Source organism: Erithacus rubecula (genome assembly GCF_903797595.1).
Source record: "Erithacus rubecula genome assembly, chromosome: 3".
Lineage (NCBI taxonomy): Eukaryota > Metazoa > Chordata > Aves > Passeriformes > Muscicapidae > Erithacus > Erithacus rubecula.
Genome location: NC_136689.1, coordinates 130,201,119 through 130,215,087, shown reverse-complemented (window position 1 = coordinate 130,215,087; position 13,969 = coordinate 130,201,119). Strand labels below are relative to the sequence as shown.

Below are 13,969 nucleotides of genomic sequence, written 5' to 3'. Positions count from 1 at the left end.
AGGTGCTAGGAAAATGGCCTCTTCCTCTGAAAGTTTCTGAAATACTATGATGCTTCTCAAAAAGTACTAAGTTTTCAATAAAGAAATTTTAAATGAAGTGAATGGGACAGAGTCAAACTCTGCCAATGTGTCCGAACAGCATCTGAATCCTCTGAGACAGAGCTGGCACCTCCATCTCCCATCTGTCCTCCTCTAAAAATGGGAAGATGCAGCTGAAATTTACAGCACCTACTGCATCAAACTCCACCACTTATCTAACAACTAATATACCTATGGATGTTATGTGCTTTGCTAGTACCAGCAACAAATAAGCAAAATAATTCAGGAGCCAAAAGGAATCACATTCATTTATGCAGAGTAGAAGCAAATATATTCAGTGGCCAAATGATAAGAACATTATTTGAAAAGAGAGTGGAGTATCTTTTGCAGGAAAACCTCTGTACTGTAAATACATCAAATATCAGATAATGTCTTCTAAAAAGAATGATACCTTTCCAGAGCATCCCAAATAAAATCTTGCAGAGAAGGAAGGGATTTTCACACTAAAATCAAGAGCATCACAAGCCACAATGTCTTTCAAACAAGTTTTGTGCTTATTTTAGAGGAGAATGTAAGAGGCAGCCCCCAACTCTGTTTTTAAACAGTGACTGCAATAGCAGGTAGTCCCAGGAGGTAAACTCCATAAAACTCTCAACTTGGTTGCAAATAACTTTCTATTTTCAGGTCGATCAATGTTGTCCTTTTCCAGTTCTGAGTCCAACAGCAGATTCACTGTAATGTCTGACAAGCTCTCTCATAGCAGCTCCAATAATTCCAGCAGGGTGAGAGATCTGAGATATGAAATCACCACTTGAACAGATGTTAATGCCACACATTAATTTTATATTGGCAGATTCTCTGGCACCATATAAATTTAGTAATAAATGTGTACAAATTCACATTTAAACAGACAGTTCTGACATATTTTAAAATAATATTTTTATGGAAGCAAACTGGAATGTAAACAAAGAAAATCTATTGCATATCTAAACAATGTGATATTTATGTCTGCAAACCATTGTGACAGTTATGGCTGTAACAGACTCACTGGAAAGCATATAGCACAAAGGTTAGCTATAATTGTACCTACTAAATAGTAGTTGATCACTTTTCATTTAGTTCTTTCTTTCATAACACAAAGAATGGATTTATTAATGACTTGAAAGAAACATGTTTTAGGTTTCCCCATAAAATCATCTCTATTATACTCTCACTTTATAAACACTTTTATACTGCTTTTTGCATTAGTAAAATTCCTGTGACCAGTTATAACTTATATTTCTATGCATTAAATTCTTTGGACTATCCATCTTCTTTTCACAATGAATTCAGAAGTACTGAATTAGGAGTAGTGACTTGGGGGTGCTGGTTGACAAGGAGCTCAAGATGTCCCAGCAATGTGCATTCATAGCCCAGAATGCCAGTCCTGGGCCTCATCACAAGCAGGGTGGCCAGAAGGTCAAGAAAGGTGGTTCTGCCACTCTCCTCCACTCTGTGAGACCCTCCTTGAGCAGTGCCTCCAGCCCTGGGACCTGCTGGGAGAGTCCAGAGGAGAGACACCAGAATGATCACAGGGCTGGAGCAGCTCTCCTGTGGAGACAAGCTGGGAGAGTTGGGGCTGTTCAGCCTGGACAAGAAAAGGCTCCAGGGAAATCTCACACAACTTCCCAGGGCCTGGAGGGAACCTACAAGAAGGATGGAGAGAGACTTTTGGCATGGGCATGTAGTGATAGGACAAGGCTTTAAACTAAAGGAGGCTTGGTTTAGATACTAGAGAGAATTCTTTACTGTGAGGGTGGTGAGGCATTGGCACAGGTTACCCAGAGAAGGTGTGGACACCCCATCCCTGGAGTATTCCAGCCAGGCTGGATGGGGCTTTTAGAAACCCAGTCCAGTGTTAAGGTGTCTGCCTATGGCAGAGAGGTTGGAACTAGATCAACTTTAAGGTGCCTTTCAACCCAAACCATTTTGTGATCCTATGACTAAACTAGTCCCAGCAAAATTTAAAGCTACTACCCATTGAAACTATGTCTCAGAAACAAGATTGGGAACCCACATAAAAATCAGTCTTTTCCCAGTTATCACTTTGGCATTAGTTACTAGACAATTGTTTTGGAGACTGAGTTAATTAATATATATTTATTCAGACTTGTTTATCCCAAAAGCTTAATTTCTCTTCCACACTGATTTTATATTAGTTAATTCAGAGTACTAATATGGCAAGGTCAAGCTAGCAGAAAATATTTTCCCTGTTAAGAATTCTACTGACCTCATTTGCAAGAGAGTATGAAGGAGGAAAGGGCTTTTTAACTTTTTTCCTCCTTTTTTTTTTAAGAAGTGGAACACTACTTTTTTTTTTTTTTTTTTTTTTTTTTTTGTAATGGACCCTTGTAGGTAAGGGAACTTTGCAATTAGTATTTCCCAGGTGTCCTCATGCTGCATATTATATACACACATACATACTTTGGCATTCTGTCTAAACTACTAAGTGTGTGTAGTTGTAGCAGCAACACCTTCCAACAAAAGGCATCTCCTGGGGCAGCTGATAGTTGTCTTCTGAATGAAATGAGGTGTGCTAGCAAGGGTCTGAACAGCAACATGTTCATTAAGGCTCTTATTACAAGATACAATTCCTCATCTCCCCATCAATACTGTACTATAACATTTCCTAGAATGAACTTCTGTCCTTCTTCATAATTTCTTTTGCGTGATCAGGAAAACATTTTTATGCAACCTTCTTATTTTTAAATAATGCATTTACTCTATACCAGTGCTGCAGTTTTTTTTTAACAGCAAATAGAACAAAAGAAGGCCTTTTACATCTACAAAACCAGGGCTGTTAGGTAGACAGTCCACTGGGTATGTGTTCTTAGAGGTGTCTAAGCACTATACACCAGGCTTGCTGAGTAGACACCTCAAATGAATATCTCTATGGGGTAACATTAACTACTTCATTCACCTTCATAAATTGCTAAAAGGATGTCCTGAGGCACCATATCATGAAATATAGTCCTACAACCCTTCAGATGGGTCCTGCAAACAGCACAGCTGTGAAGCAGCCTCCTAGCAATGGCTGTAGCTCTTGTGGTTGGACAGGGCATTCAGCTGATACAGCCTCACTGCTTTGAATTCATTCTCCATTGTTTAATATTTCAGCTTTTTTCAGAGTGCTGAAGACCCAGCCACCTTCTTTTTCTCTCTTGAGGCAGTTGCTCAACAAGAAGCACTTCAGAAATAAGTGGCCTGAATTTTTAAGCGCCTGAAGCATCTAAAAAGTCTAATTTTAGGGTTTTTATTTTTAAGAGTCTTGGGTGCTGTTTCTAGAGTTCTCCAAAAAACTTCAGCCAGCCCACCATGCAGACTGTTTTTCCTACACTCATCTTATTAATCTAGAGGTTCCCACTCAATTTCTTCACACCAGTTCAGCAATGGAGGTGCTGGAGCCTTCCTGCCTGCTGAGCCTGCCATATGGAAGAGCTATTTATCCCTCTCACCGACTCTCCATTTTTTATTTCATTTCAACCAAGCACACAGCTTGTTCCCCATTGCCTATTTCTATCAGTCCTTCTCTTTCTTACCTACTCCCCCCCCCCCACACTTTTTGAAAGTGCAACTAGAGTCACTAAGTTTGGAAAGCAGCTGAAGTGTAGTCTGTGGGAAAGAAGAAATGCAAAATAAATAACCTGTTTATTAAGTGTCTAAAGTAGGAGCAGTGCTGATGAAATTTTAAAATCTCTTGGAATTACCAGATATTCCTTCCTCATTACTCAATCAGTTCTGGAAGTTCTGGATAAATCTGTGTGCACATAAGGTGGCAAAAAATAAATTTAAAATATTCTGATGCTAGAGAGACTTTAGAAACACAATCTCTTAGACAATTGCCTGTGCCTCACAGTAGCTGCAAGCATACACAAACTGCTAAAATTTCTTCTGTAAAGCATGTGTGTGCAAGGTAAATGCTCACATCTCTGGATGTGGAGTGTGATTTTTAGAAAGATCTCTGAAGTGCTTCCTGCATATCCAAATCAAAAAACTCACATATTTTTAAAAAACCTTTGATTAGTTTTAATACTTCTCATGAATTGATAAAATAAAACTGGTTACACATTTCTTACACATAATCATAAGCTGTATGGCTATTTAATAAAATAAGCAGATATTAATAAATCCAGCTAGGCACTGAAGTAAGCTTGAATGTAATAGACAATGTGATGCTGACAGTTCCATTTTAAAGCACAAACTGTCTACATGCACAAGTCTAAACATAGATGTGATACTTTTTTTTATGTGTTTGAACTCGGTTGTCATATCTATAAAGTACTTTACACATCATTATAATTACTTAAAATAAATTCTTAAGGAGCAAGAGAGTAACACAAACCACATTTAGTACTTGTTAGCTCAAGCTCAGTTACTCACTGCCATAAACACTGTCATTTGCCAATTTGTTCTGAGGTTAATGTAACAGAATGCTAATTTTCAAAGAAAAAAGTCAGCTGAGAGCATTAGCTTTCTAACATATTTTCTTAATCCATTTACTTGATCTTGAACACAGATTGCTTTTAGTAGAACAACATGAAAACCAGGGCAAAACATGGAAAACCTCTGTGTAATTGTATTAAGTCAGCAACAGATATAATGTGCTTTTTTATGCTATATGACGGTCAATCATGTGCAAAACCTCACAGGAATCTAGGATTCTTTCAATTTTAGAATATGGGTCTGTTACAGGTGTGTCAGTACATTCATCCTCATAAAATAACAAATTATTTTATTTTAACTATTTCAAATTATTTTTGAGACAAGTCACAGAAAATTTCTTTTAAGTCAAGAGGATGACAGGGGTCATAAATTTACATATGCACTAAGAAGATAATTATTCCTTCAGGTTACCAATGCCATGGACTCAATATTGGAACAACTCAGTAACATGTTCATCTGGTATCAGTACTGTGCTGTCCAAGATTAAACCATTCATTTTCACAGTCAGGAACGTGTGCCATCAAACACTTGAGAAGATACAGAGCAACTCTTTTCTCTTTAATTTGCCTGTCAGCAAGTCAAACAATGCACTATGCAGTAATATTGGCTCTAGCAACTTAATCTTTATGATTTAGGCAAGTCCAAAGACAAGCTCATATATGTAAGAGCAGAAAACCAACACCTCTCCCATACTGGGTCACTCCAGATGGCTCTGGACTCTCCCAATACTCTGTACAAGGACAATGGAAGATGATATTTGGAAAAAACACACAAGTTTTACCACTTTCTGTGGTTTGCACTTCCCTAGGGTCTACAACTTTTGTTCACTAACATCTGTTTATGGGCAAGCTGCCCACGACTGCTGTTATCTGTGGACACACTGCCCATGTTCCAGCATGACAGGCAGAGAGGCAGTGGAGTATCCACCCCAGAGACTGTCAAAGCTCAGCAAGACAAAGCCTTGGCTGCTCTATCTGGTGTTGGCTGAGGTCCTGCTTTAAGCAGGACACCAGACTACACAACCTTCAGAGGCCTTTTCCAGTCAACAAGTCTGTCAAGTAAGTGCTGCACAACATCCAAACAATTATTCAAATGTATGAGCAATATTCTGCTACTATGACCAACTAGTGTTTGAAGCACATATAGATTGGAGTTCACATTATAAAGATTGTGTAAAGAGTCCCAAAAGAAACTGCAATGGATCTAATTTAACAAGTAGATAAACACAAACCTTAATCTGTAGTTCCATGTGCAGACTGTGTTTTGGGTGCTCACAGAAGAATATTCAACTATGGTTAAATTGGCAATAATATGTTTTAATACTGTATTAGATTTAGAACTCATTTTGATGATGTGGGATTTCTAATTTCATTACTCTTATGAAATCCACCCCATATCCCAAATCCTGCTAAATGTATAAAGCAATTTTGGTTTATCTTTGATATTCCTGTAAGATCATTTGGATAAAATAGGAGGAAAAAACCACTATAAAGCAAAAATTTTGGGCATCAAAAAATGTAAATATACAGTCATTCACCACTTAAAATATACACTTCATTACTAAAATGGGTAGATTGCTAATGAAGTTTCCTTCTTTAAAAGCAACACAACTTACAATGACAGCCAGTTTCAAGGAATCAGACATAACAGAATGAAATATTTTCAAGGAAACACATGTTCCTTTATCTTTTAGACAAGTTAAAAACATGTAAATAGTTCCCTTGGACCAGAAGGAAAAAAAAAATCACATTATACTGCAATAATTCAACAGTTCACAAACTATTGCCAAGCAATAGGACAAGAGGCAATGGGCAGAACTTGATGCACAGGAAGTTCCACCTGAACATGAGGAAAAACTGCTTTATTGTGCAGTGACTGAGAACAGGTTGCCCAGAGAGGTTGTGGAATATCCCTCACTGGACTAAAGAGCCATCCTGTGCCATGTGAGCCTGCTTGAGAAGGGAGATCAGACCAGATAACCCACTGTAGTCCCTTCCAACCTCCCCAAAAGGAGTCAAACATAATCTCAAAATTAACTATGGGGAAGCAGGTGGCAAAACATGTTCTAGGGTGCCTAAGATGGTTTTATGACTCATGGAGATGCTGACATCCCAGATGAAGATCCAGAAAACCAAAATATTCAGAGAAAAACACCAATAAACCCCCTAGACTATTCTTCACACTCAGTATGCCTCCTCCCTCTCCAAACTGGAAATCCTTTCTAATCAGGAACTTCCCAAACAATCTCCACTCAAATTCCAGTGCAATCCATTGTAAGAATTACATTTTTTCTTTTAAAACTGCTTTTGCGCTTTCTTCAATACCTCTTATGGACCCAAAAAAAAAAAAAAAAAAAAAAAAGAATTTAGGAATTTAGGTAAATAAAGCAGGTTAATTCTTTAGAGCAGTTTGACATCAGGCATTAAAATATGATAATTTATTGCACACAGTGAGCATTTGCAAACTTAGTAGCCAGCCGAGATTATGCAAAAGAAATAAACCACAAATAAACAGTCAGACCCTGCTTTTGCAGCACAAGTATTTGATTTTCTGCAGTGAAAGCAAGCTCACCAATGGTGTAGAATCTCTTGAGGTCACTCCTCCGTGGGTGGCGTCTCTGGGTGCTGGGGGTGCTGTCCTGCTCCTCCTCGCAAGCTGCTGCCTGGGTGGCAGGCACAGGTTTGCTGGGCTGAGCTGTCTGAGCTTCTGCTGCCACTGGGTTGCATCCTGGCCCACTAATATCCACTGACTGGGACTTTTTCTTTAGTCTAAAGGCAATTTTAGACAGTAAAGCATTACTAATCATCATTCTAAACCAGACTATGTGTAGAATAACAGCAATATTCCACTGTTCATTGTACAGTAATTTGTGTATGTCACAGCAGTGATAAATGAGGCCTTGCATTAATTTCCCCTGTCAAGTTCTGCTAAATCAGTTACAGCACATCCATCTCCCATGTAGGAGCACATAGCAAACTGCCCCCAGATCAGATGCAGTGATGCTTGAGGGATCAGTTTCCCTAACCTGTTTCCAAGCTCAGCTGCCCACCATTCCCACCCTATGACTAAATTGCTTAAGTTTCCACAGATGAGGAGAGTACAAAGAAATTAAATAATTTGCACAAAGTTGCTGAAAGCCTTGAGAGAAAAGAATTGATGTGTGATCTTCTGAATCCAGGTGTAGCTTTACAACTGCATTCACCATTCTGCAATATTTTCAACACATTGTTTCTCAAGAAGCCCACTAACTCCAGGTATCATTTTTGCACTGCAGTAGCAGTAGACAAAGGAAAAGAAATTCTCTGTTCTGCAGAAGAAATCAGTGTTCAATTCATTACTGGCATCCAGGTACTGTATGAGTTATTAACCACTGTTCTCTGGGCTCAACATCCAACTAGCTTTTTACCCCTCTTGTTGCACACATAACACCACAACTTGTGCACAAGTATATTCTCAGACATTGTCAAAATTATTTTTAAAATGGAGGAAAATGACATTATCACTCCTCTTCAGATCTAGCCATTTTATCAAAGTTCTGAGGGAAAGACTTAACTAACTCTCAAAGCCTATTTTAGAGTGGGGTGAATATACCCCATCACTGATTCACCATAGTTCTGACATCTTGATTAACTCTAGCAACATAAAATAGAGGTTACTATGCTGCTGAATTATTGAATAGAGACAAATTACTTGTTACAATGAAGTTGCAACATTGGACATACACACTGGATTTTATCAATGCTTTCCTTAAATTAGGTGTCTATAAATGTACATAGCTGACTACATTATTTGATCCTGGAAATAAAAGAGGTTTGTGACACTACAGTGAGATATTGATTTGAGAGGAGGGCATCATAACAATTCTGAAATTTTGAAGGAAATGAAGTAAAGTGATAAAGTTCTGCAGTGCTAGAAAATAATTTTATTAGGCTAACAATTTAGTGCTAAGCAGCTCCCTCCTAACTCTGCACTTCCTTATTTTTCAAACATTTTCAGGTATTGGTTGTAATTTAACAGCATGGACTACTCCACTGAGAATACAATATGCTAGTTTAAGATATTAACTGATTAAATATTGCCATAATAATAACAACTGCTCTAAATAGATTGGAAAATACACAGGTGATGGTCAGTATCTGGAAGATATGTCAATGTATCAATGTGTATGTCGAATATTATGAATGACACTATGAGGGCAAGATAACTATAGTCATACAGAGTATTGCTTAGTCCAGGGAAAGGACTAGAAGTTAGAAAATTGGCAGTTAGAAATTAACTTCTCTATGTAATTCAGCAAAACTACTTTCACTAGAACCTTTTTATGGACTAGTCTAGGATGTCTTGCATTTGAAGGAGTGGTTTTCAGCTCCAGTGATTCTGCACAAACAGTTCAGGTTGACAGGGGCATTTATTCCTCCCACATATAAGAAAGGCTGTACTGCATCACCTTGACTAGTATCTCCAACAAGTCCATCAAGGATACCTTTCCAGCCTCCAGAAGATTCTGGTTTATGGATTTTCTGAGATAGACGCTGCATCTTTGGAGTTATATTTCTTGGTTTGCCCTTAATTACTCAGAACTCATTTAAAGTTCTAAGGTAGGCAGCATCTAGCCTTGACAGTTTCTGGTTTAACTCTGCACTGTGCTCATACAGAAACACCAGTGGCTTATTTTAATGACTTATAAGAGTGACATTATGAGAAACAATAAACAACTACTGCTCCACATAAAACAGCTGTCTACATTTGCTCTTGCTGTTCAAAGAGGCCCCAGGTATGGGAAGCATTTGTCACTGGGATAAAACTATCTTCATTTGGAGGGTCTTGGTTAATGGAGACACAGCTTGGGATAAACGATAACAGCACTATGAGTACTGATACATATAAAATCAAGAATGGGCAGGGCATCCTCTCTGAGTATACATTGTGTGAGAAGAACAGAAAGCTCTTTTGCTTGAAATTATGTTCCTGAAACTGAGATTTTATTTTATTTTTTTTCTTTTGAACACTTATAGGTTTAAGCCTACAGCTGGTCAAAGATATTTACCCAAAATGAAGGCTGGAATATTTCATTGAATCACTAATAGTGAAATGGAGTTCCATCATAAAGTTACTCTGCTACATTGTTGAAGATACCATCTCTCCGGTGATATAAAAAGTCTTTTAAATTCCTTACAACTAGAAACCTTTGAAAATTTAAAGGATGACTTTTGAGAAGAAAATCACTAGTTTTTAAGAAGTAATGCTCTATCTCAGACTACAGCTTTCAGTGTGATTGCAGGGTATTGCTTCTGTGTTGTGCAGAATAGCTGTGGGCAAAGAGGCTACAAAGTGTTTAGCACCTCCCCATAATACTGAGGCCTCCAGATCAATAAGTGTACATATGTCCTGCATTATGTAAGTCTCTGTTCTGCCCCAAAGGAAGACAGCAGGTGAGGGAAAATAAATTTTATAAATTGAAAAATACTGTTATGATTTATATTTTCAGCAATGTGTTATGAGCACATTTTTCACCACCAAGGCTGTCTGAAGGACAGTCCAATTAATAAAGCTGTCTGGAGGTAGCTAATAAAAGAGCTTGCTGCACTGTGGGGAACACCAGATTGTTATTACAAATACACTGTCTATTCTTCTAGCATCACATAGGAATAAAGGGATAATACCTGTCATCTGGACAGTAAAATTTTCACATGGCCTTTTTCAAGTGACTTATGATTAATAAAAGACTTGGTTGAAATGCCTGTAGCAAATTAATGACAAAGAAGTTATCTATTATTGCAATTGAGAATAACTTAAAAGTAAGACTTCCAAAGAAATAAGTACCAAAATTAACAAAGCAGGAGCACAACAGCCTAGCAAGTGCATGTAATGTTGTCAAACTGTTGTTGAGAGACCATGGTGACAGTGCTTTTTCTGGCAGGAAAGACAGAAAGACACAGGGTCTGAATTAATCCAGACTGCAATAACAGGGTCAGCTGGGTAGGACACAGGTTCAAGCAAGGACACAATTTTATGGCAATGACTTGACAAAAACAAACAGTTTACTCTAATGCATCTTCCTTCAGCCCACCTGAATTGTATATTGATACAGCCATGACTAGTGAATAGTTTGAAAAAACACTGCAGTCTTCAAACTGTGACTTCAATAGAACATCATGTCTTGCAAGTAAGTCTGAGTTCTGCATGCATTTTAAAGCCAAAAGAATGAATTATCTGCAAGCCTGACCCTTACCCAACACTCTCCTGTATTACTAGATTTGTGCTGCACTTGGTTTTGGGTTTTCTGCTGGGCTTTTTTATATACATTACAGCTACACAGTTGGGCTGAAATGATTTATTCTTCATCAGAAAGCAATCTGAACATGAAATGCCTTGGGATCACATTCCTCATTCTTGCTTTGTTTCAGGCTGGCTGCTTGTAGAAAAATAAATAAAGGATAAAAGGAAATCCGTGGGAAATATTTTTTTTCTTTTATTCTACGTATTTTGTAGCAGCCTTCACCTAACTTTTTGACAAAGGGTAACACAAGTCTTTCAATATTGCCTGGTGTGACACAAAATGTTGCTGCTTGCTGCAGCCTCCCAGCTGACAGCCAGATAATGATGGCTGCAAAGACAGTGCTGCACTGGTTGAGCTGGGAAATGCTTGTCTGACAGCAAGGACAAAGTCCTAACTTGACTGAGATCTGAAATAGAAGGGGCAAAAATTTCCTTTTCTGCAGCTATCCTTAAACCATAGGAACTCTAGGGGAGAGGACACCATGCAACAAAACTAAAAAAATCTGCATCCTCTGGGACTTCTGGAACCCTGGACTGGTTTCTGGTGCTTTCTTCTGGCTACTGGCAGCTTCTGTGAATTATGGTTTGCTCTCCTTGGGATATTAGTAGAGAGAGGCACGTTCTAAAAGTGTCTTGTTCCGAGCAGAAGCTAACATGGAATAGCTCTGAAGGATGAATTGTTGACAAGTAACCAAGACAACACACCCTAAGGCCAGAGCTGGGGTTACTCAGCTGCTGGTGAGTGTGTCTGGAGATGCTGTGTTTGCTTGGAACACAGCTGAGCAGCACCTTGGTTTGACAAAACCCTGTCCAAACACACGTTTGGTGCACCTGTTTGTGGAGTTCAATTGCACTATTGCAAATAAGCCATTAAACTCCCATTTTCTCCATTCCCTCAAAAAGAAAATGTCATCATGTGTTTGCTAGGCCATACATATAGGAGCCCTGGGGCTAGTGAATTAACCAGAAATTCTGCTGTAGAATGTATGAGCATTAGGATTTCATTCCTGGCATTCATTATGACAAACCTATTCCAATCCTAACAAAATCCATGCATTTTTAAAAAATATTACAATGTCAAACAGCATTTTTGTAAATCAGGATGACAAAAAAAAAAAAAAAGGTATTATTTTCTAAAAAGATCTTGAAAGCCATCATGGCTGGCAGTCCAGTCTGAAACAAAAGGGGGGGAGGGGGGGAGGAAACATTTAAACCATTTATGGTGGAAACAAACAACCATAAGAAGCATCTCAGGAGCTGGGAATCTGTACAATTAAGTTTTTGTGAATTTCTAAGTAAAAATCCCTTAGTGCAACAAAGATTTGGAGGAAAGCCTAGCTCATTCTTATCTACCAAACACAAAAAACCCCTCTGTGCCCCTTGTGACTATAGCAGAGATTTTACTACACAGTTAATAGGAGAAGCAAAACCTCTCATTTGAAGAGCAATGTTTACTCTTCAGAGATGCATTTAGTATTTTTGAATGCTCTGAAGAGCTGGTTATGAATTTGACTTCTTTGTAGCAAGAAATGTGATTCAAACTGATGTTGACAGCCAGGTTTTTATCTGATTAAAAAAAAAACCAAAAAAAACCCAAAAAACCCCCCATGTAAACTTCTGTTTTAAACCAAACATTGTAAAGATCTGACAACTTAAACACAGGAGAAGGCCTAATCCCCTGATGTCTGCACAGGGAGCCCCCAAGACATTTATTTTTTTTCTCCTGTGGACACATCGATTGTCCCACAACCAGGACAGAAATCTGCATTTGCACATGGTTGGGGCATTTTTTGGCTGCTTTGGCATTTCAGAGGGATCGAGTAAAAAGCTTGTGGTCTGCAGTCAGGCTCCACTTACCTCCCAACACTTCTGCATGCCTGCAGCATGAGGAACTGCCATGGAGGGCTGCTAGAACATCTTTAGTTTAACCCTCTTTAATATGACCTGGTTATGGCTCTGGCCATCCCCTCCCAAAGGGAAGACAGCAGGATTAGACTGGCACAGGAAAAAAAAAACCCCTGTGATGATGATGAGCTGGCTCCTTATGGCACAAGATGAAATAGACTGGGGGAAGGAATTATCAGCAGGGAAACAGCCCAGATCTCTACAGCGTCAGCAACAGAAAGGGGAAGGCAAATGGTTTTACACTGATAGAAACTGCAGAAGGGCCAAAGGAAGCCAAGTAACATATTTGGAGCAAACAGAACTAAGAACTTCTTTGAATGGTATATATAACTGCACGACATAAATAACTGTAGAGACAAGGAGTATCACTTGGTACAGAAAAGAAAGACACGAGTCAGGCAGAAAGCATCCATCAGAGGCTGTGAAGCATGCAGGTACTCCAGCAAACAAATTCCTTGAGCCAAGGATTGATGGAAAATGGAGGCTATTCACAGGGAAAGAACCACTCAGTACATGCTCCATCTTTTGTATTATCACTAATTATCCACTACCAAGTACTGCAGGCAGCCGAGTGCAACAAGCTTGCAATTCAAATCTGAGCTGGCCATTATGAATTGCAGAGGAAAAGAAACCAAACACCACACAGCAAACTAGAATATACGACGGTGCTAAATCAATGTCTCACAGTAAACAAACAAAAACCTGCAGAAAAGCCCTTCAGTCTGCTCCTTAATGTGTTGATCATGCAGCAGAGTTTTTCAGAAAATGCAAGCAGCATATGAGATCATCGACGGCACGGAGCAAACACAGCGTGATCACCACGAGTGGCGACAGGAAAGGATTGGGAATGAATTCACACCCACGCAGCCCACGGAGCAATTCCAAGTGGCAGGTATGTATTAACAATGTAACACTGAGCCCAGATGCAGCAAAGAAAACATCGCAGGCATGAGAGCTATGCGAAAAATAAATAGAGGCATTTCAACATCGTGTTTGCTTTATACTGCCAGCATGGTGTATTTGAGCAAGTAGAGGAAGAATACAAAACACACTTTTTTTTTCCCCTTATATGCATTACCAAAAATTACGTTGCAAAGACACTTGTTAGGTAACTGTTAATCATCAGAGTACCAGAAAGAAAACCAAAACCACCCTGTCTCCACCTCCTATCCATCCTTATGGCAGTGGCCACAGCACATGCAGGAAAACTGCCACCATCCCTCACTCTGTAACAAAGGACAATGTCAAAGCAGAAGTTTTGACC

At 38.9% G+C, this 13,969-nt stretch overlaps 1 protein-coding gene across 15 annotated transcripts in view; it reads right to left on the bottom strand.

Annotated features, from left to right (window-relative positions):
- The window catches only part of OXR1 (oxidation resistance 1), a 255,302-nt gene that overhangs the window by 122,555 nt on the left and 118,778 nt on the right, over nucleotides 1-13,969 (bottom strand). For all 15 annotated transcript variants that reach the window (XM_079300938.1, XM_079300950.1, XM_079300954.1 and 12 more), the window contains one exon: nucleotides 7,093-7,289. In XM_079300938.1, the coding sequence (XP_079157064.1) occupies nucleotides 7,093-7,289 (197 nt within the window). The remainder of the gene's footprint in view (nucleotides 1-7,092; nucleotides 7,290-13,969) is intronic.